General features: G+C 36.7%; 1 protein-coding gene across 2 annotated transcripts in view; it reads left to right on the top strand.

The window, feature by feature from the left end:
* ZFAND3 (zinc finger AN1-type containing 3) overlaps nucleotides 1-27,539 on the top strand; it is a 147,946-nt gene that overhangs the window by 29,514 nt on the left and 90,893 nt on the right. For both annotated transcript variants that reach the window (XM_075707234.1, XM_075707233.1), the window contains exon 2: nucleotides 6,229-6,269. In XM_075707234.1, coding sequence (XP_075563349.1) covers nucleotides 6,229-6,269 — 41 coding nt within the window. The remainder of the gene's footprint in view (nucleotides 1-6,228; nucleotides 6,270-27,539) is intronic.

The raw sequence follows: 27,539 nt of genomic DNA, 5'->3' as shown, positions 1-27,539 counted from the left end.
TCAAATAAGCAGCATAGTGTGGACTTGGTAGTGTAGGTTAATGGTTGGACTGGATGATCTTAAAGGTCTTTTCCAACCTAAACGGTTCTATGATTCTATGAAATCAATGAGGTGACTTCTGATTTAGAAAAGTAAAATGGCTTTCTTCAGAAGCTAGTGTACAGGATATATAGAACTTTAAAAGGACGATTGAGGGTCTTATTAACGCAATCTAATTAACCTCCTCCTTGTACAAGGTGAAGTGTTAATGCTGTAAGTGAATGTTGAAAAGTGTAAGGGAAATACAGAACTGGATCAATTTTCTTTTAATGATAAATAATCCTTCTAGTCTGGTTGGATGAAAGTAAACATATGTGGGCTATGGTTTTGCTTTTGCCGTGTGCCAGGACTCAGCTCAGTGCGAATTCTTCAGCAGAGTTATAAACCTGTGAAAATTGCTTTATAATGGAAATGGTGACAGGCCATTAACTACAGTAGTAGAAATGCATTGATTTAACATATGTATAGTTGTCCTAAGTTGCCAAATGCATGAAACAGTATGTGCTGAACGTATAGGAAAGAGGCTTTGTTGTAGTTTTAACTAATTAATGACATGATTCATACTATGTTAATGTTTCTCAAACATACGGCCCCTGATGATATTGGACAGGTATCATTCAGGAGCTATGATATATTTGTACTGTAGTGACAACTGCGATCCCAGTCTAATTGCTATACTGGAAGGGGACCAAGAAGCATTTAACATGATGTGTTTAATCACCAATACAATTATAGTGCCACTGAAGCAGATACGTTTTCCTACTACCAAGTCATGGGAACTTCTGAATCATAAAGAATCATTACTAGATATGCTGGAAAACCTTGTTCCCAATAAAAATGCAGAATCTGGGATTTTGCAATCATATTTAATTAGCATCTGTGGCTTAAATATCTTTAAAATGAAATATCTTTTTTATGCATGCTATATGAAAGCATTTTTTTTTCTTTAAATTCCTTATTCTTCCATCCTCAGAAGACAACTGAACAAAAATTATTTTCAAGAATGACTATTATTCTGGTGTTGTTTTTCAAGCATTGGGAATATATACCTATGCTAGAATCATTACTTATTTTTACTCTGGTGCAGCTGCATGATTCTTGCTATTGGTGGGAATTTGCATTAATAATGCTAGTTCACTATTACCTTAAAAAGTGTAGGAGATCAAATATAGATGAAACTGAGTATTTTGTATTGCCGTTTGGGACTTGTGTGGATTTAAGCTAGTATTAGTTTTTAGCATTTCTGGTTTGTTTATTTTTTTCTTTCTTTTTTTTCCCCTTTCCTCCTAAAGATGGGAACAGGGAAGCTAAGAAGTGCCTGGCAATCTGCTAGAAAATGTAGGCTTTTGTTACAAAACCTTCAGTATTTATTAGGTATGCCTATATAAATTTCTTGGCAGAAAATTGTTTTCATTAGGGAGGCTGAGATCAGACAAATTTCTGTATGCTTCTTTTTAACTCTCTTTGAACGCGTAAAATTTCCACATGTAATTTGTTCTTGAACCTTCAGATTGAGATTTGTCTGGTTTAGATTCTGGCTATTCTGATCAACTACTGTACATCTAACAGTCTTGTCTTTGAGATTTATGGCTAGAATATCAACTTCATTCTCTAGATGTGGTTTTGTATTGATAAAGTCATTTACTGGGAGAGGGGGAAGGAAAAACAAACTTCCAGTGAAGACAGAGTAGAATGTGCATTGATTTGAATGGTACCTTGCAATGGTATACTGCCAAATGGCAAGAAAGAAAAAGGAATAATTAGTAGAATAGGGCATAAATTTGAGTAATTTTCAGTGCTTTTAGTGGAGTAGATAAGGCCACACCTTCAGAAGAACGTACTGGAAGTAACATGAAAATGGAATCAGGGAAGCAAGCAGAGGGGCTGAACAGGAATCTTAGTTCTTTAGTTTTATTAATCAGTTACATATCGACACACAGGATTTGACATATGTTATTTTTGATACTTGGTGCCTCTCACTGGCTCTTACTTTTGCATTGTTCACCTTTAACTGGAGATGCAGATGTTGATCTCACTGAGGCTAAGAACTTACAGTGATCTGCATGTGCATCTAGCTGAAGGCTCAGATACTTTCTTTCGCTGTGGAGATTTGTAGGCGCAACAGTGCAAGTAAGGGGTGATGGTTTGAATAGCCTCAAATGTGTTTTTTAATTTTATCCTTACATGTGATTTCTTGATTGCTTAAAGTATAAATATGTTCTAAGTTCCAGGATTCCCCATGTCTGTAAATTTCTTCCTCTTTCAAAGTCCCTATGTGGTTGTTGCTACTTCCACGGCTGTGTTGTTAAGGGAGTGTGGTTGTTTGTTTGTTTTTTTTGTTTTTTTTTTCTTTGGCAGTGGGAGCACTTTTAATACTTAACACTTGTTCCAGACCAAGTCCCGGGGAGTTGTTGCATGCAATCATTCTGTAGCCTCTGGGGTTTTCCAGCTGGCTTGAAGTATCCTCTGCCTTTAACTTGATCTGCCATTTGACCCTCCGAGCTTGCTTCACCTTGTGGTTTCCAATCTACATAATAATTTTGTGTCACTCTTTAGTTAAATGGTTTCTTTTTGACAGATGGAAGTACCTTCAAGTAGGGTTTAACTTTATATTCTGCCTCGGAGATAATACCATTCTGTTTGACTTGATTTATCCATAAATATGGATGTCTTTCTGAATACCAGCTTAAATTATGTACAAGTGGAGATTGTAAATTACCAGTATAAAACTGGCTTTCTAGGGATATTATACATATAAAATGTATACTGTAGTAATTCTGGATTAGGTGCTGTTAGGCATGAAGCTGACTTCTATGAGGGAAATCTGGGAATTACCTTAACATGTCTGTTAAAAAACTGTGGTGATTTGATAACTGATTCACAGTCATGTCGAATATCCCTGACCTAACTGGAACAAAAGGGAGAAGAAATCATAGAATCATAGAATGCTTTGGGTTGGAAGGGACTTTGAGAGATCATCGAGCCCAATCCCCAATGTTGGGTGTCAGCCTAAAGACTTGTAGTCCAAAACATGCAATTCTCGTTGCCAGGACTGACTTTGAATTTTAGCTTCACTGTGCCTTATTCACCTTTACACTCATGATTTTACTGTATGTTCCTAGAAATTTCAAATGTACTGCTTTCCCTAAAAGTCACTGCTCTAAGTAGTCTTGGCTGCTGTGACCATATCTTACTTATGAAGTGGAAAGAAAGGAGGTTGTGTTGCAACCAGGACTGTTAGATGCTTTAGAACTTTGAGTGTTTCAAATAAAATTACCTCAAGAAATAGCAGATATTACAGATGTATGATATATTTGAAAAGGCTATCAGGAGCAAAGAAATCTTATATTTTGGTGTTCCTGGCTGGCAGTATGAGTTTCTGGTGAATGCTGGAGTCACTGGGAAGTATTTAATGTAGAACAGTGATGTGGTTAACAAGATTTACTTCATAGAGAAAACAGCAATATACAGGTTTGCTCAATTTTAAGACTCTGGTGAAAGAGCCCTTGCCTGCTGTAAAGAGGAGATCCTAGCAACGAGGGGTGGGATTTGCAGTGTAACAAAGAGCTGTCAAACATATATTTTACTTGACAGACATTGACATGACTCTCAGATACTACCTAGTAAGTTTGATGTACATAAACAGCTTAATGCATTTTCTTTTTAAAGCTTTTGCTCTAATTAAATATTACACTTTCAAAAAGGGGTTGATTGTTGATCAACACTGTTACTCTGTCTCTAATAAAGAAATGCCATTTTCTTAGTTCTGCTTTAATGTTGATGGATCTGCAGTGACATAAGTGACTGTGTAAAAGAAACTAAAAGATAGCAAAAAACCCACTCAAAGTTTAGATTCTCATCTTATGTAGCAGCCTCAGACTGACTTGGATGCCTTAAAACAGCATATAAAAGGATCAGAGAAAGTGATCCTTGAAACTGTAACAGTGAACTGAAGTTATTTAGCTCACAAGGTCACTTGTCCAATAGCAGTGTCCTTTCAGAAAATCTGTTGTTTTGTGTTAAATAGCAACCTTTTTCCTTTTTTCACATAGCTGTATGTTGTGTGTGTGTGCGTGTGTGTGTTTTTCATTGTTGGTGTGCTGACAAGTAAATATTATATGAGGCTTTGGATTGATATTTAACAGCTGACATGGTTGATTATACCACTGAAAACATTTGTCGTTGCCCGTTCCAATGTCATCAATATGAACCATCTGAACTCTGCCTTTCTTTTTCTTTGCTGCCCCTGGGGTTTAATGGCTTTGCAGAGAAGCTCCTGCCTGGCATATTGAGCTGCTCCAGAAGGTCTAACCCATAAGCAGTGAGTACTGAACTGCAGCACACTAATGCTGTAGGTGTTGACTCACCATGCTGTTTTTAATTGCAGTTCTTTGAAGGTAGATAATCTGTGCAGACTGTCAACATAGATATTGAATCTTTGGGTATATACCAATTTGACAATGTATTTGTATGGCTACAAATGCTGTTCTGCTTTTCTTTTCCTGGGAATTAACTTTTCTCCTGTGCACATACTGTTTGCATTTAAAACTAGCTTTCATGTGTCTGTGGCTCTTGCTATAGCTGGCAAATGCTTATGTCTCATATCTGCAGTGAACTGTGTTCTTCTAGAATTCCTGAGCCTGATGTAAACCAGCTTTCAAATGTGCATGAATTGAAAAGCATCTGTAATGTTTTGTTGTGACTAACACTAAGATATGATTGACCAAGTCTGGATTTACTTTGTTATTGGAAAGTCATTAAAAAATTCCATTTGCAAACTTGGGGTGGGGTGGAATTCTATAATTCTGACAGGTGTGTTCATTTGTGATATAATTGCTTTGAAAAAAATTGTCAAAATTTTTGTCTTGAGATAATAAGCAGTTTTGATTTTATAATTTCTATATTGTAAGATCCAGATCTCATCTCAAAATTCCATCCATGTTTGGCTGGAAATAGAAAACAACTGTTTTGGTTGTCTCAGTTGTTCTTGTGTATGCATATTGCTAAAGATAAAGATGCAATTAATTTGGCTAAATGAAATGTTCCAGCTAGAGGCAGCCCTGAGGAGGCAAAAAAATCTTGTGGGCGTGGACAGTTTTGGTACAACCTTGCCTGTCAAGATGTATTTTCAGACCTGCTCAGGATGGTATTAATGCTTATTCGTAATGGCGGAGCTGATTCAGGAACGCTGAACAAATCAAATACTGTGCAGTGTGCACAGAAACTGGGTTGCTTTTACCTAAAGGCATTTCGGCATGTGGAGAGCTTTTGAGAATATTCTCCAGCTCACTTTGTAAAAGAGATGTTGTGATGTTAGAAGAGAACTTTTTATAAACTGGGAGAAACTTGTTCTCCCATAGTATATTGCTTTGGGTAGTTTCATGGTAGCCCTGGAGAGGTCTATTGCCTTACACTTTTTTTTTTTTTTTTTTTTTTTTTGTGAGCCTACTGACTTCCTTTATGAGGGTGAACACTTGTGGCATAATTGCACAAATACTTTGGAGACATCTGGGAGGCTTAAGATATTGCTGTCATTCTCCAGCTGTTTTTCTCTCAGCTGAAGGTTACTGCCCTCAAAGTTGGGCCACGCTAATAGATCATATGAACTATCCCAGTCCATGTCAGTGCAAAGTCAGCCAGGTTATTTTAAATTACTGCTGGATGCAGCTGAGGGTAGTAATGAACAGTTTGAGGTAATAACTTCTTAAGCCATTCCAGCTAGACTTCCAAGAGCACATCTGTCTGTGTCCTTATAAGTGCAATACTTTAATCTCTCTATTGCTGTACTGTACTCAGGATTTGTCAGGCCTGCAAAGCTGTTGCCAAGGGGAGTCTTAATATTCAAGTGGAATGTATTGGCTCTTCCTATCATTATTATCATATTGCAATAGAAAGATCCGAATGACGAGCGTGTAACGTATATGTTGAGTGGTAAAGTAAGCTTATTTTCCAATATGAGGTATATGTGTAGAAGTCATGTTTTGGAAGCTCTTTAAATTGGAAAGAGATTGCCGTATGAAGTCTCTTCCCCTTGTCCTTAGTTCAGCCGCTTCTAGCCACATATCTTTGATTCCTAGCCATTTAAGTTCTCTCTGTACCCTTGCTTCATTCCCCCAAAAAATTCCCTGTATTGATTAGAATTATAATGAATTTTTTAGCTCTATTTTTTTTTTTTTATTTTTGCCCCAGGTCCAGCAAGACTATGAATCTCTGTTCCAAATGCTTTGCTGGTAAGTGCAGTAAAAGGTTTTGTGTTTTTGTTAGATTATCAAAACCACATTGTTGGCATCTCCTTCAGGATTTGTGCATGGGTTTTTCTTCCTTCGGTGTGTATATGTATCAGATTTTCCTCACTTTGGTGCTTCATTTGTTTGCTAATCAAGAACCTCTTGTGTAAATGTACCAATGAAACCTTGTTCTTCAAGTTTATGGAATTCTGGAACAGCCTTGAACTACAGAGCTCTGCTGTCAGCACAGCTCCTATATGGATGATGTGGCTTTCAAAATGCATAAGTTTGAATTGTAATTTGGAATTTTGTAGGATTTATTTTGTAATTACCTCTGAAATATGGTATGGATAAAAAAAATGAAAAGTTGGTGTAGAAAACCTCTTGCTCCATTTCTTTTTAACTTCCAGTCCTTGGACATTAAATAATCAGTAGCTTATCAGTAGGATAATTCTAATTGCTACATACTATTTTCTTATTGCAAGGGCATTTCTACTGGGTAAAATGTTAGGAATTGCTACTGACCTTTTCCTGTTAGCATTTTCTAGCTTTGCCTTTCTGAATTTTTTTTTTTTTGGTGGTATTTAGTATTGGAAACTTATTTTTAATTGTAATAAAAGTGCTGTCATGGTTCATGATTTTTAATTTCTCTTGGAGGAACAGATGCAATATTAAAAAGTTCAGAATTTTTTTAAACTTTCAGTCATTGTTTTTTCTATGAAACATTACTTTAATATTGAGCTTGCAAAAATTTTTTAAGGTCATTTGTTTCCAAGGCAAAATTACAGAATCTTCGAAAATTAAGGCAAAATCTACACCCCCCCAAAAAAAAAAAAAAAAAAAATTAAAGCTTTTTCTGAGGGTTTTTTTTTTTGTGTGTGGTTTTTTTTTTAACAAAAAATAAATTTTGACTTGTAGATTTCAGATCTCGGGTTCAGCATCACTTTGTTAAACAAACACATAGGAAAAAAAGATTGTCAAAGGCTGTTCAGCAAAATGATGCATATGTTTCTCTGGCTGTTTTCCAAAGCTATGGATCACTGGAAAGGGTATATTAAAGGAAGTGCAAGTCCTTTGTTCTACACTTTCCCTACTGACCGCTGTCAGAAACAAGCTACTAGGTCTTTCATTTGACTCAGTGCAACTGTTACGTTCATATTAGTGCTGTAAACAACTTCTGTTTGTGTACCTCAGAAATGTGTATTTTCTGATTCTGAGATACCAAAATGACCCATTCCTTATATTCTGTGTTTAACAGAGTACCCAAAACTTCACAGCCAGCAGGCCAGGCATTAAGCAAAGCATCTTTCATTTTGGTTTTACTGGGTTTTTTTGGTTTGTTTGTTTATTTTTAACAAGAAGGAAAATTCTTGGCTTCTATTCTGTAATTCTCCTGAAAAGGCATTACCTCTGACCAAGTTCATTTTTCTGTTGTAAAAATACAAGACGATATCTAAACATTTGTGTGATTTAGGGGGTTGGAGGGGAAGCTTACCTTTTAAAATTTTCAAGACTTTCTTTACAGCCTGTTTATTTTAATGAAATAAGACTTGAAGAGTTTCAGTAACTTAAAAAGCTACTGCTAGTTGGAACAAAACCAAGTGTTGTGGCAAAAGGCAAATTTACTCTATCGTTTTAGATGTGTAACTACGATTCCTTCAAGAAGCAGTGTTGAAATAAGCAGTCCTGTTTGAGAGCTTTTGAGTTACTACTCAGTATCATCAATCCCACATAAGTATTTTTTCTTTTTTTCTCTTTCTTATGTTGCTGAAATATTTTTAGCATATTTTTTATACTGGGTTTCCAGCCACAGTATTGAAGTAGAAAGATGCATACCTTTGTTTCTATAAACTTAACCACCACAGATAGCAAGATTTTAGGCAAGTAAGCTGTTGAAAGATATTTTTCACTATCCCAGGCACTCCAAAGGTACGATGTGAAAAAAGTTCCTCTTGTTTCTCTTTTAATATGACGAGGTATTCATTCATGTATTGAAGAAGATTTATATGCGAGGGAAAATTGGGAATTATTATTTCTCTTGACTGTCGTTTCCTTTCTCTTTTATTTTAGAAAAAAGAAATCCACACAACGAAAAAGGTTAGTAACTTTGTTAAATGTTTTTTTTTTTTTGTCAGAGGGAATCCAGTCTTCCTGGTTTTTTAAAGTTTCAGACAACACAGAGCAGCAAAGCCCCTTGCATTTGTGTAAGCATTATCTTTTTATATAAACCAGGGGAGAAGGGCAACAAGTCAGCAAAAGATGAAAACATTGTTGGGTTTACATTGCAATATGAATTATTATGTGGAACCTTCCTATCTTTACTGGTTTTTCAGACCTTCTAAACTATGTACAAGTTTGTAAATACATGATCATGAGCTCTTCTTTGCTTCTGTCCTTCCTCTCCTCCCCGTCCCTGGTCATAGTTTGATGTCTGTGATGGTTAATTAGCACAGAAATGGAGCAAAGGGCCATGGTCAGGGGCTGTTAGTTTGCCACCTTGTTTGACCAAATACTTGTGATTTCTAAATTTATTATCAAGATAAATTCAATGAATTTTCACTCCCATTTGTCCCCAGATTAAACAAACAGCAAAAGTAACAAGATTATGCAGCAAGGAGCGTGGAATTCCTTGTTTTGACTATCCTTGTACATTTTTTTGTATTAAACATGGGGAATACTTTTCACAGGTTATTACAGAGATTAGGTTTTTCAGCTGGCTATGGCAAGAGTGAGCTGGATACTGCACAGATATGCAACCCTTTGCCTAGAAGAGCCCAATGTGTTGACCTAGATCTAGGAGGTTCACTAAGCTTTTCTGTGCAACCACAAATCTGCCGTTCATTTGCCAGAGACTAGTTCTTGGCTTGCACATAAAGGTTGATAAATACTGGAGAGGAGCTTGAAGTTAGCTATCCTCTTCAGCCCTCTTTGCCTCCTCTTCACCCCATCTGCCTGTTCCAAGAAGGAATACCTGACTTGTTTTATTTAAGCCCCGTAGAAGCAGCAGACTCTGAAATGTTCAAGAGCCTCTCTGAAATCATTTCAAGTTAATTGTACTTCTGCAAAGTACTTTACAACATTCTGTCTCCAATTCAGTGCTGGCCGCGTGCGGTCAATGTCTCCAAGTCTCCAGATACAGTACAAGTGTAATCCTACATATCAAATTGCTTCAAACAAATTTGCTCTTCAGATGCTTAAGGCATAGTTGCTTCAGACTTCTTGCACATCCAGGATACAAATGCAATAAAGTATGGTTTTTTTTTTTTTTTAAATCAGTCTGGTAAGTGAAAAAAATGCAAATTATGGTCAGATTATCTCCCTTAGTGACACCACATCTTTTGCTCATACTGCAACCTCTCTTCTTTCAATATGGTAAATGCTGAAATCTGAATGATTAAAATACAGGACAGTGATGACTGAAATTTTTCAGAAGTACTCTTTACTAATCTGTCTTTGCTCCCATTAGGTTTATGGAAGTTTTAATATCAACTTCAGGTAGGGACATTATTTGAGTGCTTATGAAAAGCCACTTTTACAAAGTAGGCTCTTTCAGGCAGGAATTCTACAAACATTCATGAAAACAACACCTGGTACCTCAAGAATTCAATTTTAATTGGAACCTCTGGGAACAGTCACAGAACAAACTATTACAGAGTAAGAACAAATATTTAAATACAGAAAACTGTAGAACTAGACTTTCTACTTAAATCACCCAAAGAATCCAGTCTGCCTTTAATCCATTTGATTGTGAGTCTAGAAAGTTTGTGTTATGGTGCGGTCAGCATTGGAAAGAAGGGTGCAGGAAGTGGATTTCAGCTTGTTCAATAGTATGTGAAGCTGAAGGTAAGTGTAGCACTGGATGGTTTGGTGGAGAGGTGCACTTGGAAAAATGGAAGAAGATGAAATGATGATGAGAGTATTCATGGATTTGTGAATCAATTTTGTAGCCCTTCTGTCTGAAGGTGTAATTGAAACTTTTAGAGGTGGGTGCCCATCTCTTTTCTTAATCCACCTATGCAATGTTTATGTTCATGTTCTGTGAAGCACTAGATCAACATCACTGAATTTGAGAAAATACTTGCAAACGTATAACCCAAGATTCTCTGAGTTTTAAGGGCCTCTACTCTTAGTTCAGTTTTATTTTGAGTTTGAAATCAAACACATTTTTTTACATACTGTGTCTTCATGAGTAAAAATTTAATCTCAATCTATCAAGTAGGAAATCAGTATTGGTGGAACTACATAGGTATTGTCAATAAATACGCTTGGCTCTGTGCCAGATTATGAAATTTTGTAACTTCAATAGTAGCTTTTATTCTCCTGAATTTGAAAGATCTGATAAGGGGGGAAAAATAAAATTAGACACTAATATCTTCTATACCTCATCTGATTCTAAAAGTATCAGATTATTCGCTCTTCTATTTCCTAAACTCACTCAGATGTCTGACTGTAGAGTTATTTCATGGTTTTGTGCATCTTAACCCTTCTGCTTTGTTGAGCAGACCTTCACTTTGTCATGCCTAAGTCACACAGTTTTCAGAGCTTATAAAATTGGGGGTTTTATGTGACTCAGAGTCACTTGAATAACACAATTTCCTCTTCTCTCAGTCTTTGTAAATCGTGGGAGCTATTTAGAATGCTGCCTTGTCTGGCAGTAATAACACCTACTGTAAGCATGAGCTGGCAAAAGTCAGCGTTCCTGCCTAAATAGATTTTGCTGTTAATCAACTGCTAACTTGATCCTCAGTCAAGCTTTCAGCTTGCTTACTGGAAACTTTTTCAACAGGTGCATCTTGCATGTTGCTAGTTCAGATTTTATCTTTATCTTTTATCCTGTTGTATGATAAATGATAAATTATGCTTTATTCAGCCCTTCTCCATAAAGTTTTCATTCTTAGATGAATGATTAAAAATCTGATTGCATTTTCCATATCCTTGTAATTTCTGATGTGAATCCACGTTTTAGTACTTTGCTGGAAAAGCAGCAAGCATTTTCAGAAGTTTGAAAACAGCACTAAGTACTAGCTTTCTTTGTACACAAAATGTTTCTTTTTCAGTATGGTATTCCTTTTGTTGGCTCCTAATGGAAACTGGTACCTCAATTTGTTGCTTCATTAGGTTAGAATTTGTTGCTGTATTCATGTCTGTCTGTGTGTTTTAAAGTACATGGACCGCTTGCTACAAAAACTAGTGCTCACTGGCTGGCGCTTGAGAGTAGTCAAGTTTCATCTTCAACTTTTATTACATGGTCAGGCTGGAAGCTAAATAATTCTTTGGAAAATTGTATAGCTGGTTACAGTGGCAACAAAGATATTTCTAATTTCTAGAGCACTTACTAATAAAGAATGATAACATTCCGTATATAAACATAGATATTATTTGGCATACATTTAATTTCTTTTACTCTATGCCCAAAGAATTTTTAAAAGGGGAAGGCTGGTAGGGAAAAGATGTCTTAGCACAATTAGTAGACTTGAAAAGGTGAGTTGTATGCTAAGCTTGAGAAAGACAATCCCCATGAAATGGAATTAAGAAAAAAAAAAAAATCGGATAAATACCTTTAGTTGGGCTTCACTTACTTGTAAGCTTGATTTACACTGCTGACCCCAAAGATTTTTTTACTCTGTTAGTATGCATTATTCTGCAGCTTTAAAAAATGTAAGGATCTGAGTAATAGCTCTGTTTGGGTTGTTAGAACAGGGCAATATTTTGTGGAAGAATTGGGAAAGGATTTATATGTTTTTAAGTTTACTCCTTGTCCTCTGACCTGTCTTAAAGTTTTGGAGGGGAAATAAATACAAATTAATAGAAAATTAGTTTATTCAAGTATAGTTGTATTATCTATGCTTAGGATTAATTGTTTTACTCTGTCAAAAATAATACCATCAACCAGATTTTCCAACATATTTATGCTACAGGTTCCTAGTACTCAGTATATACAGGAGAACTGGAAATATGGGAGAGAAGGGTACCTGCAGCTTTCTAGGCTTGCTGGAGTTTTAAGAGTTAAGTAGAGATCACATTTTGAGTGAAGGTAGTATAATGTTACTTGAGAGGTCCACTTTTTTTCTCTGTCCATGCTATCATGGCATGGAAGTTGTGGAGTACAGGGCTCCTATGTTGCTTTGTGGCAATACTGATATGATTTTGCTATGTGTTATATAGAAAGGCATTAAAGATGCTGTATGGAAGACACAACCCTCATCTGCCTGGGACCTGACTGCGTGAAGGTGTTGCATGCAGCAGTGCAACGTAGGTTGTCAATAGGACCGATGGCTCAGCTGCTGGTTTGATTTGCTCAATTATTTTCCCCTTTTTCCTCCTCCTTCATCTTCCCCCATATAAAGGAACAGGAAGGGGCAAGCACTGATGGAGGACAGACCCATGAAGTATTTCTATTTCTGTGCAATTGTAGTGGAAGAAAGAGAATTTCTTTCACATCTGGCACTCAATGTTGTTTATTGAGGTAGGACAGGCTTTTTCTCTGTTCTTCTCTCTGGCTACTACTAGCTTCAAGTTAGTAGGGCTTTTTCCAGTCACTCCTGAAAGTATCTTTTCACCAAGACAGTCTAGGAAAACTGAATGCCTTTTAATTAAAAACGTCAACATTTTACAATCAATCAACCCTATCAGCAAGCTAACCTGTAGGACATAAGTGGCTGTTTCATTGGATTGCATCTTGCTAAATTCACAGTCTAGTAGTCTGGGGCTCATTTGTTAAAAATATAAATTGCCCTCAAACAAAACTATGACCTCTTCTCAGTACTGGCTACCTGAAAAGACTGCCAAATAGTCTTAATTTAATTTTTTTTCCTCTGTCTTAACAAGACATCACTGGTATTTTCCCTCTGTTTTCTTTTTATCTCAGGGGATTGCCAGTCCCATTGTACAGATTGATCTACAAGCAAAGAAAACAGCTCAGCCCTTTTTTTGTCTCAGAGTTGCATTATTTTTAGTTTTTCATACCTCTGTTTTCTAGTGTGTTTTCTTTTTTATGGTAAAGCCAGTTTCTTTCTGTTTTGTTAATAGCTTGTTCACCTTCTTACTCATAGCCTTTCCAAATGACTCGTTGAAACACCAGCTGTAATTTAGTCTCTTGTGTATAGGTTCTCTGATGTAAAAAAAAATGTTTAGAAATATGACTTAATTGCCATGATGTTTGCACATTGCCAGTATGAAAGCCGAGTTACCTATTTAGAATGTGCAACCCATAGGTTTAATTTATTAAACTTTCTTGTAACTCCATTCTCCAATAAATTTGTGCATAAGATAGGAGAAGGAATGTTTTTTCTTTTTTTCCCATTTAGCAATTTGCTTGAGTTATAGAAAAGTCTGTGCTCTGTTTTGTGTATTTGCTTGTTTGGAAACCATCTATAGTTTATAGAGACACTAGTGATTTGTTCCATAGCCTCCCTGTGGAGTTTGTTCCATATTACAATCTAATTCCATGTCCGTGTTGTGCACTCCTGAGCTGTTAATTTGTACATTTCGATGCAGTTTGTTTCATCGTGTTTTTGTAATCCAAACTGAATGTAATGAGCTATGTGCTTTGGGGACCCAGTCTTGCCTTGCCAATTAGAACAAGTGGTTACTGAGAGAGAGCATGTTTTAAATAAAACATGGCACCTCTGCATGGGACCAGCAGCCTTCGGGGATTAAAAGGATATTTAACTCTTTAAATCTGAAAAGAGAGGTCAGTATCAGTGAGTGCATTTTAGAAACATTGAACTCATTCCTTTGAATGATGCAGATTCATGTTTCATCTTGCAAATAAAATTTAGTTTGTCACTGGAGATGTGTTATGTAGTACTGCATGCAGAGTAGTTAGGAATGCACAAGGATAGCTGTCGAGCCAACTGCATGTTTTCTAGGATTCTAACCGCTAATGCCACATGAGAATTGTACAGGACTAGCAGCTAACCTTTCTCTTTCCCCTTGTACTGCTACCCAAGAGGCTGGGGTGGGACAGGAAGAGTGCCAAGTGGTAAAAGAGGCAACACTTATTAAATAAGAGTACTAAGGGTATGTGCTAGGTGACATGAGGAAGGGCCCATTGTTATTCTACCATTTTGAGGTAACTGGGGAAGGGTATCATCAATATTTGTGATTGTGCAGAAATTATCCAGCATTCTACTGGTCTTTACACTAACTAAACTTCCTGGTGAATTCAAGCAAGACACAATGATGACTTTAGAAGTTAGCTCTCCTTTGCAATTCTTTCTTGCATTCCAGCCCCAACATTTCCTTTCCTCTCTCTTCACTCTAACTTGCACATTCTACATGCTTGTGCATCTTCAAAGGGAAAAAGTTACTGTCCACCAAAAACCTTCAGCTAAGGACACTGAGAAAGAATTTAGGTGAACCGTCATGGTGATTGACTCAGACAACATTTCAACAGTCCTTGCATGCACAAGCAAGGCAAGACCAAGACAAACCTCCCTTGTGAAAACCTTTAGCTCAGCAGCCAGGTGTAAGGGAACTATAGCTGTTTGCTAAAGTGATTTAAGCTGTTAGGTAAGCAGGTGTGCAGGACAAACATGATCTGGATAATAGAACAAAGTGTAACTGATGACTTTTCAATTGTCTGTCCATTTTATATGAAAGAAATGTGATCTAGCAGCTAGACAGCTAGCTAGGAACTTGAGACCCGATTTCCTTTTCACAGTCAATGAGCATTTCTTTGTGATACTAGACAAGTCACTTTTTTTGGCTTCCACTTCTGTTTCTCATTAGTTATTGAGAGATGATAATATTTTCCTGCTTCACTGGAATGTTTGTGAAGATAAAATATATATGATGTTCCATACAGTAACAGTGGTCATCTAAGGAGGTGAGATAAATCTAGAGCCCTATCTTGGGAAACAAAAGGTCATTTGGTCATTTTGAGGAACAATATTTTTTCTTCCTCCCAATCAGGTTGAAGTAAGCATGCCATTAGCACATATTAGATTAAAATGCAAATTGGCTGTCTTCAAAGTCAGTCACGGCCCTCAGGCTGAGTAAATTGCAGAAGCTCTGGGACAGAAGCTTGATCCTTTGGTTGTATGTAATGCAGATTCAACCCCAACCCCCACTACTCCCACCCCACCCCCACAACTCGAGCATAGTGTTAGTGATAGCGTAGGAAGTTAGTGTAACAAATTACTGTCAGATCTCCTGGAGGAGGAAGGCAATTTTCTTTCACAAAATCTGTAATTAAGTTGGTTTTGTCTGTTTGTGCTTTCACACCCATATATTCACAAGCCCCAAGGTGTGTTTTCAAGTAGTCCGGCCAACATCACCTGTGTGCGACATGGAGAACAAGGAGTTCTGGCTATTGAGCCCTCACTATGACAACAAGCTGATTTTGGACTTGCCTTTTATACCCTTGAGGAATGGATGCTGTGAGGGACAATTTGCTTCTTTATTTTGTCTTAGCCCTCATAAGTCTTAGGCAAAATTCTGGAATTTCAGTTCTCTTCTTTCCAGTATGAGGTTGGTTACTCTGCCGTTGCAGTTCTTTTCTTCATCTTATTGGCACTTTAGTTCAGTTTGTTTCTCTTCTTAATTTGAATGAAATCACATTGTGTTGTTGCAATTAATGCATACAATTTTCTTTTAACCCTTTTAATGCTGTTTCTTGTGGAGCCTGCAAACATTCCAGTCATTCTTTGCTCATACCAGTCTACATATGTCTATTACAAATCTTGTATGTTCTCACAAAATTAGTCACCAGAGGGCAAACTGCTCATGCAGATTTAGTCAATACAACTATAACTTTTCCCTTTTTAAAAAAAAAACAACCAAAACCAAACCCAACAAAATGTCTATGAAAGAGTTTACATGTATTAATTAGATGGAAAGGGAAAAGTATAATGACTATCTTCTTTGGAGAGATAGAATTTAGTATTTTATATTGAATGAGAGGGAATTTTAAAAAGTTAACATTCAAACTCTTGGACTAATTTGCAAACTTGAGGGGGGGGAAAAAACCCTTTAGATAAAATTTTTTTCTTGTGATCACATCAGAATATCACCTAATCATTAGACAGGGAGAATAATAGTAGGTTAAAATAGTTTCCAGCAGGAATCTGGCTTTAACCTTAATTATGAGTAGATGAATCTCCGTAACAGGTTGCGGGGGCGGAGTCTTATGCTGGAGATCTCTAAGCCTGCAGGACTGTAGATAAGGCCTTTCTTGAAAAGATATCTGAAATAACTGCATCTCTAGTAACTGAATGTGTAAGATTTTGTTCCTTTCCCTTGTAGAAAGCATAGACTGTTGACTGAATCTGGCACTGAAGATTTAGGAAATGACAAGACAGGTTACGGTGCCGTAATAATTAATCCAGTCTGTGTGTATACATTATAACTGTCTTTTAATTATGCTAAAAGGATCAAAGAGTACAAGAAAGCATAAGAGTGTTGGCCTAATCTCCTGGTTTAAATCACAGGCCATTAAATATCATCTAGGTAAACTGTTTGCTGAAAATGTCTCCTTTAAACAGATACACTGTCCTGATGTGAAGACGCTGGGGGTTCTGCATGCACCACAGGTGCTGGTATTTCTAATGAATAACCTCCCTCACGATTAAGTAAGAAATAAGGTATACATTTTTAATTGCAACACTATAGGGATGTTTCCACAGAATTGTATTCTCATTCATTGTACTGAATAGGAGGCAATATAAGACATTCTGTCATGCCCTATATCTTCTTACTCTACAGCATTTGCACATTGACCTGAATGGAGAATAATTATTTTCTTTATAGAACTAATTAGCCCCCTAGTGCTTCAAGAAAATAAGTAATTTACCATCTTGACATTTCTGTGAGTCAAGGTGGTGATATTCTTGTTCACTACACATAGATAAAAATCTAAAGCACACATGTCAAACATCTACAGATATTGGATGCCAACTTTGAGAAGCCTTGGGACTGTAGTCCTTTCTTAATCTCCTTCCCCCAAAGCATATAATTTGATGATGCTTTAAACATTGAAAGTACAGATCTCCCTACCTGTATGGAACTGCAAGAGTATTGAATGCTTCTGCTAGTGGGAACCCAAGAATACCTATCTGAACATCCTGAAAATAAATATGAGTAGGAGGAACTTACAAAAGTCACTTAGGAATTCTGTGGCAGAGACAGCGGGTTGAATTTAGTTCTCTCTGATTTCTCTTCAGAATTTTCCTGGGGGTTAAAATGCAGTCAAGAGTCTAGGAGAAAGGAGTTTTGCTTTCTATAAAATTCTGATTGCATGTTTTGAACGTCTTCATTCTATCCAGTAGGCACGTTAAGGGTCCTCTAAAAGAGAAGGTCTGTGATTCTTTGCATGTGGTATAAAAATAATTTAAAATTAAATAAAGAAGTCAGATCACAAGTGTACAGAAATGATTAGTTCACACACTTCCTGATTTCAGACTGCTTGACTTTTCAAGCTTAGTGTAGGATTTTGCCATCCTGTAATGCCACCCCCATCCTTCTGGTATAAATAAATTCAGTTATGTGGAACTGTGACTGTTACTGGGACAAAGCACTTGGAAACCATGAGTCTGGAGTGTTGATTCTGAGCTGTTGGGCTGCAATCAGGTCACAAGTTGAACCCAAATGTTCTGTCTCACTTGTGATCAGAAGTGCTGAAGCTGAATGAGCAGTCTAGTGGTAGTCTTCTTTAGAGACCACTTTCTGAGATTGCTCTTTTCTTTTTGCAGCAAGAAAAGAGCAAAGAAGCTCTAGTAATGGTCTTCAGAGCATAATGCAAGATTTTTCTCTCTCCTTTGCATTAAGACTTGTCATGGGACAAATTTGGAGGGAGGCTCTGGTTTGTATATTTTTAACTACTAATGTTACCCACAGCATAGCTGTTTCTTACTTGAATAGGTGAATGCATAAATTTCATGCTGAACAAGGTTAATGAACGTAGTATATAAGGGGGAAACCTTGGAGCTTTCTAAACTTTGTTTTGTATTTATGTACATTTATATACATTAGCAGTTCAGCCAAATTGGTAGTGTTTTTATTTGATCTCAGTTCCTAAATAACAGCAGCTTTTATATTTTGGGATTGGGGCATTTCTGCCCAGCTCTGCGGCAAAGGTCCCATATAAATGGAGAGCAAGTTCTGAACAGCCAATAGACATCTTGGGGTGTTGTAAGCATTAGAAATGACTAAAAGCAAACTTGAGCACCTCAAATACTTTAGGATTGCTCAAAGTGGACTTGGTATTCACTTGCTTGCAGTTAAATTCTCTTTATCTGAGGTGAAAGTTGTTTGCGATGAGCTAAATCAGCAATAAAAGACACATTTCTTCATTGGTAATCATGTAAGTTACAGCCTTTGCTCTCTTAACCAAAGATGGTGGGGTTTTGCCTTCCGTCTGGTTTTTTTGCTCCAGAGGAGGAAAAAAAACCAAAAACCCTCCAGCACTTTAGATGGTGTCCATGGAGGTAAATACCAGAGTCTGGCTCTTTTCTAAGCTGAAAATGAAATATATTGTGCTATCTACCATTGTGCTTTAGTGATCTTTAATATAGTGTTACTGCTTTTAATAGACAAGCTTTTGTTCACCTCTGTTGACATGTCCTGCCCTGCAATATGTGAAGAAATAGAAAGCTGATCCTAATGTAGGTGAATGCACTCTTTCACTCTGACATTTTCTGTGCCTCAGCAAAGTCTGTGCATCACTTCAAGCCCTCAGTGGAACTGATGACTGCTGAAGAGCTTTGAGCAGCAATTCAAAAGCTAGATTTTGACAACGCTGGCTAAGTTTTGGTTTTTTTTTTTTTTTAATGAGACTCACTAGTATTTAGAGAAAACTGTGATAGATATAAATAATCCTAGAAATGCAGAAGCCTGTAATGGGTGTTGACATCTACCCAGCTGACAAAGATAAGTTAATGTTTCTTGAATATTAGTCTTTTTTTGTGCACCATTTCTGTTATTGTCTGTAATTATTATTTTAAGAGAGTTAAAATTATTGTATAACTGGAAACTTCTAAGTGTGAGGGTTTAATTTAAGATAGACATAGCAGTCACTTGTTTTGGTAATCAGTGCATGAAAATGATAGCTGATGCATAACTGCTGCTAGTCAGAAATAACTGGATGGGTTCAATATGAATAACTTTTTTTTTTTTTTTTTTTAATTGGGATCTTGAATCTGTGTACAACTGAACTGAAACAAAGTGTGTCTCTGAGTCCAAAATCAAGATGGCTGGCAATAGTCTCCAAATCAATATATCAATATAACTGGTAGCTGTGGATAGCAGTAGGTCTCCAGTGCATTTCAGGCCCTTTTTTTTTTTTTTCTTTCTTTCTTTGAAAGGGTCTTGGTGTGCCTCGGTTGGGGAAAAATATCTAGGAATATCATGAAACAGGTTTAGAAATGCGGAGTGCTGGAAGCTTTTGTAACAGAACCTGGTTTTCTTAGTGGTAACCAAAAGAGCTTTTTTTGATGTAAAGGTCAGATTTTGTGTATTTGTTCCCACTTGAACTATTTTTGACAGAATGAAAGCTATTTTGCTCTTGATTTATAAGATATTTACTGTGAGTTAGCACTGCATAAACATCTGACGTTGTGAGCAGCAATATGTTTTGCTGACCATGGCCTCGTTAATGGTGAAAGGAATTTTAAGGTATTTATTGGGGCCTTTTCTGTAGGTACTGTAGCAAAGTACAGAATGTCTGTTTACAGGAGAAGTAATTGTTTTGTTTTTAACTCAAAACAGTTTTCTCTTCCACACAGCAAGTAACTCCCTGTAGAGAGAGAATGAAGAGTTGTGACTTTTTCCATACACACACTTGAGCCCGATAAATTAAATCGTGCCTTCGCCTACAGGGAAGGAAAACTTATAGCTCGTTCACTTTTGACTTCTGAAGTTGTTGTCAGTGGTACTTGAAAGTGTATCTACTTTTAGGAGACTTCAGAAAATAATCAAAGTACTAAACCTTGTATACTATTATGGCAGCTTGTTCTATAGTTAGGCTTACCAAGGTATTGAGAGTCGAGCTGCTTTAAAAAAAAAAAAAAAATTAAGCAGATAATCTTACTGGTGTGATGACATAATTTATATAAATTCAAGTTGAAGATGATTCCTGTGAAGAACAGGAACAGTTTGTAACTCTTTCTGCGTTTTAGTAAAATTGATCAGAATCCATTTCATGGATTTTCTAAGGGGTTAGTTAAGAAGAAAACTTTGAAACCACTCTAGAGGTTTCAAGATTTGAAATAGATTTTTAACATATTTAGCCATATAAATGTGTGTGAGGGTGGCATTTCAAAGCTTGTGTTATCAAGCAGAAGTGTTGCATATTCTTTAGACTATACTTGAGTAATGCCAAAATAAATGCTCTTGCCTACATAAATTTTTAAATATTCTTCTTCAATGTGTAGAAAAATACTGAAGTTCTTTACCAATTTCTCATTCCTATGGTGTTGTTCCATGACAGTCAGGAATAAAATGAAGATTTCTTAATCTGGACCATACTTTTTGTGTGTCTACATGTGGTGGGGAAATAAGCTAAAATGTTGGTCTGTGGTTATATAAATATATACACACACATTCTGTATTTTTATAAGTATATACGTTCTCTCTAGATATGTACTCTATATTTTATGTAAATGCTCTGGAGTGACTTTTTACTCTGAACTGTATGTTAAATATTTCCCATTATGAAGTTACTTCACTTTTTCGAATTTTATGTTAACTTGGCACATTTCTCATCAAAATAATCCCTCAAAATAATCCTTCAGAAATTGAAAGACCTCAGTGATCTGCCAGACCCCATGTATGTTCTTTTGAATCAACTAGCTTTTACCTGCTAGATGCTACAAAGGAGCAGATGAGGCATGAAGATTTATAGAAGTCACTAGCTAAGCACTTGTATGGAAATACTAAGCTACCTCTTGTTATCGTAACCTCTTCTGGAAGTGCAGAGAAAATACGTTATTAATTGTGGTTTCTTTTAATTATTTTAATGATTAACATGAAATTGTGAAACAGTAGGAATGAAAATTAGCTTCCTGGCCTCTTTGCTTTAATCTGTCAACAGGGGTGTTGGAAAGGAGTATCATGCAGGATGTGACAGTGTGAAGCAGTCATTTTTACTAACAGAAGTAGTACCTCTAAATACAAAGCATGTCTTAGACTTAAAAAAAAACAAACAAAAAAAAACAACTAAAAAAACCCAACAGCAAAACCAAAAAACCCCAAACCACCAAAGCATGTGGGGTAACTTCTTATTTAACCAAGTAATCAATTTTAAATTCCTGTGTTTGTGAACTTTCTATTAAATTCCAATTTGCATTCAGATGTATTCCTAAACTGTGAATAGACAAATAAGATAGTAAACAAGAAGTATCCAACAAAAGAGGACAAGTGCTAAGCTTTGTTCTAAGTGCATGTGGATATCCTTTAGTTTTTTTAGTTAACAAAAAGAAGTGCTAAATTTCATGTAAAACTATCTTTTATTGCAAGTTGATATGTTTAAATGTGAACTGTGACTGAGAATTGGTCTTTAAACTCTGATCACCAATTTATAAAACATTTTGGTTTAAATCAGTCTTTTGTGAAACAGGATTAGAATAACATTTACTAGGTTTAAAATCTGACAGTTCTTTCAAGACCTGCCAGGTTGAACCAATTTCTTCCATTTCCTTTCCTAAGGATTCTGAGGAATTCAGGACCTGAAAATTGAAGAAACGTATAAACTAGTGTGAGATTGTATTACTGAGAAGGTGAAGAAATCCCCGGTTTTGTTCTGCATTCTCCACCAAGTCTGAGGCTGAGTAGCTGTAGAACCTGTGTAAGCATCTAACCGCAAGGTTTGAGATGCTTGCTGGTTTCTACCCAACCTTCTTTTTTGCTCAGCCAAAAAGAATTCAGTGTGGTTTGGCTTTGAGACTCTCAGTGGAAGCTCTTTAGCACTCAGCTTGGCATATGTCTAGGTCACCTTCTGCCTTCTTTGGTTTCCCATTCTCTGAAAGGGTAAGAGTTGGGTGGCAGGAGAAGTTACAGTGACATGGCATTTACTGTGCCCAAGACCTTGACCTTTTTTACTCTGCCTTGTATTAGAAAACTCTTCTTCCCTTTTATATTGTGCCTTATATTGCCTACAGCAAAAGGCTGCACTCTAGTGTGAGCACCTTTACAGAACACTAATTCATGCATAACCAGGTTAATGAAGGGAAAGTTTCCTGAGTTCTGACTGTACCGCAGCTTCTAGTTGGAGGGTGGCTGAGTGAAACTAGAGGCAAATTACTGTCATGGGTTTTTTGGCCTAGTGCTGCTCTGCCTCTCTAGTTACAACTTTCTTTAATAAAAACTTGCTATGGTACTATTTAGTATCATTTATTAAATAGAGGTTTAATATGGAGTTGAATTTTGTGGTTAAGTAAAACTCATTTTCTGCCCTTTGCTCAACGGGAAGCAAGGAAGAGGCTTCCTGCCTCTTCCCAGTTTTATATCTGATTAGGGAAACTGAGACTATAAAAGTTGGCTTTTTTTCTGCTATGTAAGTTTGTGCAGCAAGGTATTAACAATATTTCAGTTGTGCCCTGGTCTATTAGGAGGAATATACAGTGGTACAAGAATGAATTTGTTGAAAATTTTATGCCTCCATGACCTATTGTAGAAAGTTATCCTGCTGCAGTGTTATTAAGTCATTTTTCATCTCCTCTTAAATTAACGTTGACGTTCTATTACTGGATTTGTTCTTGTCTTCAGATTGGAACATAAAGGAAAAAATCTTATTGCTTATTGCTGGAATATGAAAATTAATTGTTTGATAAGCAGTACCTTGCTTGAAGTAGAATTCTAGAAAGATTATAATGTAAGATCAACCTCTGCTTTAGATTTGCGTTCATGTATGAAGAAATGGTTTTGGAGCATTCAGGGCATCAGGAGAATGCAGGAGGTGAGGATGAGTTGAAATCACAATGAGAAAGGGCAAACGGCAGAAGAAGAGATACCTGTGTCTGTCCATGCCAGTAATGTAAGGGATAGCAACTCTTCAGAGAGCTCTGCCTTTAGTGAGCATTATGCCTTTTCAGTAACTGCCTTGTGACACTGTTTGCTGATGTGAACTTCATGTGATGTACAGAGAGGTGGGAAAGCTGTTTGAAATTAAATGTCAGTCCTGGTGGTTGGGTTTTTTTGTTTGCTTTGAAAAGAGCCTTTTTGTAAAACTGGGTGCAGGTTTGGAGCAGGCAGGTTTGGAGCTGGCATTTTACAAATGCTTTCACTATAGATTTTCACTCTGATTCAACTTGGGTCAACCCTAACTAGAAGTTATTGATAAGGAATTTCTGTTTGCCTGTGGAAGACAAATTAGCTTTATAATCCAGTTTCTATTTAATACCTTTATCAAAATTTCAGAATACTCCAGATGAAGCATTTGCTTTTAACTTTAGGAAAGAGGTAGATCCATAGAGATAGAGCTACAGTGCTCAGCATAACCTGTAAGAGGTTGGGGAGGTGGAATTAAATTCTTTGTTTTGCTTTTAAGCTAATTTCACCACCCTACTTGGAGACTTACAATCTTTCAAATAAAGCTTAGGCATAAATGTAGGTGACCTGGTATTTGACAGAAGTGGTGGAGCACAGACTTTTGCCAAGAGGGATGATGTATGCAAGGAAAACACTCAACACGTTCACAAAAAACTTCTGCCCTAGACATAAGCAATTTTCTGAGAGAAAATGTTTAAATTGGTCATTTCAGATGAAATCATCATTAGGCAAGTGATGATTTGCTTTTACTTTTTTGTGGTTTTTTTGCTTTTCTTCTGGTGGGATGGCCAGCAGCATGTGATATCTGAGGAGGAAGAAAATTATCTTCAGTTTTTTCTGTGGGACAGTTGTGTCTTTCCAGGAGTTTTTCTAATGTCTGGTATTCTTGCTCTCTTGTAGAGTACCAGCAGAATGACATAAGGCATATATTTTTAACGCATTCGGTTATAGTTGATGTCTTCAAGTTATGTTCATCTGGCTCAGATATAAAAATAAAACCAATGTAAAGTAAATTTCAGTAGTTTTGTGCCTAAGACATTTCAGATTGCTGTGAACTGCTGGTTAAACTGGAGTCATGCGCTGGCTGGAGAGGTAGGTTGAGATACAAAAGTTAGGGTTAGTTAGCTTCTTTCTTCTGACCCATGTTGCTGAAATTTAGATCACAAGGGTTAGTTGGAAACTTTTCTGCCAGAAGTCTGAATTGCATGTCTTGTCTGGTGGGACTGACTCTTGCTGTAATGGCATTATGAAGAAGAAAGCTTTGGTTTGTTGGAAGCCATAAACTAGTGAAGTAAAACCAGTTTGATCACCTAGTCTATGTGCAGATGATACAGGATTTATGATCTACTTTTGACATGTGATGTGGGCTACAGAAATTGGTTTGAGGATAAAAGGCAAATAAGTTAATGGAATTGCTTCATGCTTACAAAGAACAAAGGAAAAATGCTCGTTTCCCCCAGCGTCTACCAAATGAGATACCAAGAGGAATTGAAATCATATACTTAAAATCTGAGTATTGCTCTGCAAGTAGATAGCATTTTTTCCTCTATTTTCATGTCAAACACCATGATATTTTTTGCACTTGAGCTAGATTTGGTCCTAGAGCTTTTAGAGAGTTTGCAAAATAAAAGCAGTAGGTTTATGCGTATGTTAGCTAACCAAAAAAAGTGCAAGACATTAGTGTGAGCTTTCTAGGGTTAAAATAAGTGAGGGCAGCACTGGTTTTTTTTTTTTGTTTGTTTTTTGTTTTTTTTTAAAATCTTCATTCTTCCTTCTGAGAAGCAACTAAAGAATCTGAGGTGTACCTTACTTTGGAGCTTCCTTTTTTGAAGTATTCGTATAGTGCTGTCAGTCTAACTTAGCTTTTTCTAACTTGGCCTCATAGGCTACAGATTCTGCCTTAGGCAGAGTACTCATGATTGGTCCCAACTCAGAATGGATCATTATTATTTTCATTATTTTTCTTTTTCATGATTTGAAAAATTTTCAGTATTTTTCTTTTTCATGATTTGTATGCAAGTTCAAATTATTCAGTTTGATCTACAGAAATGCAGAGAAGAAAATGGGGGATCTGTTTGAACAGAAAAAACTTCATTAAATGAGGGACCGAGTTTGGGATCAATGTGTTCCAGCTTGCAATGGTTTGTGCCGCCACCCACCAGGTCTACACGTGTCTGCTGGAAATAGCTCCCTTATGGTAGACAGTTCTTTGTTGTGTCCCTGTCCCCCCACTTTTTTGGGTTTTTGTTTGTTTGTTTGTTTGTTTTCTGGTTTGATTTAGAAGATGAGTGACAGATACGCATCCATCGGTGTGGTAATACCTTACAGAATGCAGTACAAGAAGGTTAAAGGAAAGCATCTGTATCTCTGATAGCTTTGTAAGCAGTTTTAATCCCTAGGGTGTGATACATTGTCTGTCTTGTGTGATCGGGGTGTTCTTACAAATCAGGCATTCTGTGGCAACCTCTTTAAATTCTTGAAATCAAACCCACAGTGTTCAAGAATTGTAAAACCAATAATATGAAGCTTCTCTAAGAAGCAGATGTGCGTTAAAATGTTAAGTGGCATGCTCCTAGTGCTTTTTCACTGAGAGAAAGTAAGTGAAACATTAACAGTTTTTCTTCTTTGTTGACGTGCTAAGTCATTTGTGATAATGCTTCTCCCTTCCCCCTGTCATCTTCTTCCATGTAGGTATAAATAGTAAATGTGAGCTGCATTTTTTAAGGCATTTTCTGCATCTGTGCTGCCTGGTGTTTAAATCGATTGGGCCTTTTCTTTTAACTGTTATAATGAGGTTTCAAAACTATTTTAGTTTCTGATCAAGGCTTTCAGATATGTTCATGCTTGAAATGTACTGGGCTATGAGTAGAGTAAATATTTTTTTCTATATGTATGTTTATTACTTTTCCGAAGGAACTGAAAATTAATCTTATCTCTAACCTGGCAATACTGTATGTGTGTGATATCAGACTCTTCCATGATTAAAAATTTAAGGGAAGGTTAAGTTACTAGGTACTGACAGAAGAATTGTGAAAGGTATAGTAGCTAACTGGAAGAGAATCTGTAGAGAAACTATGCTCACTTTTGAAAACTTTTAATATTTTATTTTTCTTTTTGTTCAGTAGCTTGCATCTGGCTCCCTGGTATAGTTGGGGGAATCGCAGCTGTAGCTTCTCTTCTGCCAGTAGCCAGTGAAGTAGATAGGCAGAGCTCCATCCATAGGGCAGAAGAGATGAGAGAAGTGTGTAAAAGAAAGAGAAAAGCTTGAGAATTCATACTGAATCTTAGGATTCAGTCTAAACTTCTTAACAAAAATCTGAGTTGCTGTTTCTTTACAGTATGCCAGTGTTGTGCCACTCCTGTCAAATTTCTTGAAAGCACTAAACAATAGTGCTGCACTCACTTTCATGGGGTTGGCAGCTGGGTTGGAAAATCACACTACTCTTTTGGAACCCATCAAAGCTATTCAGTAATTAGGAAATTTAAAAATAATTGAGCCTGCGTGAGTTGGTGGTACCATGTGATACCACTGGTGATGAAAAGTTAATAGCAAGCCTGAAAAAATTCTTTACTCTAGTCACCGTAATAAATCTTCTAGATGATCTTCAGTAAAAATGATAAAAACTGGATGCTAATTTTAATTTCATTTTACAATGGCAATAGTGTTTATGGAATTTGTTGTGTGGGTTTTCTACTATTTAGGCAATTTGCTTTGTAATTTCCATGTGCTTCAGTCAAAAATAGAGCTGCGTACTGTACAAATACAAGTGATGATTCACAATCTGAGCTCAGGCGTGACAGCTAGGGGATTGGCAGTGCACTGGGGAAGCAGAGGCCACTAGTAGGAGGAACACGCAGACAGGGTTCTTCGAGCGGGAAAGGGCCTGTACTTCTTGACATTCTTCATTCCATGTCAATGGCACAAACTTCCACACATAATAAGATTCTGAATGTTGCATTTGGAGTTGAATTTTTAAAGCTTTTTATATTTGATTTTTTTTAAAATTAGTCTATTTAAATAACTAATTTATCAAAGCAACGTTTGCATTTTTAGTGGAAAACATTCATATAAGAAATTTTTGCCTAGCTCTTGTCTGCTGTGGAACATAACCAACTGAATTATGTTTACTTTTGGGGTTCAGAGGCACAGAGATTTCCATAACATTGAAAGGGGGAGAGGGGACAGGTGCTTCAGCAGAGCTCAGTCTCTGGAGTTACCTTGCTTACAGACTGTTGTTTTCATTGGCATAGTTCAATGACCATTGATCTTCTCTTGGATTGTGATCC

This window comes from Pelecanus crispus, chromosome 3 (assembly GCF_030463565.1).
Source record: "Pelecanus crispus isolate bPelCri1 chromosome 3, bPelCri1.pri, whole genome shotgun sequence".
Lineage (NCBI taxonomy): Eukaryota > Metazoa > Chordata > Aves > Pelecaniformes > Pelecanidae > Pelecanus > Pelecanus crispus.
The sequence above is the reverse complement of the archived record's forward strand: the minus strand, read 5'-3'. Positions and strand labels throughout refer to the sequence as shown.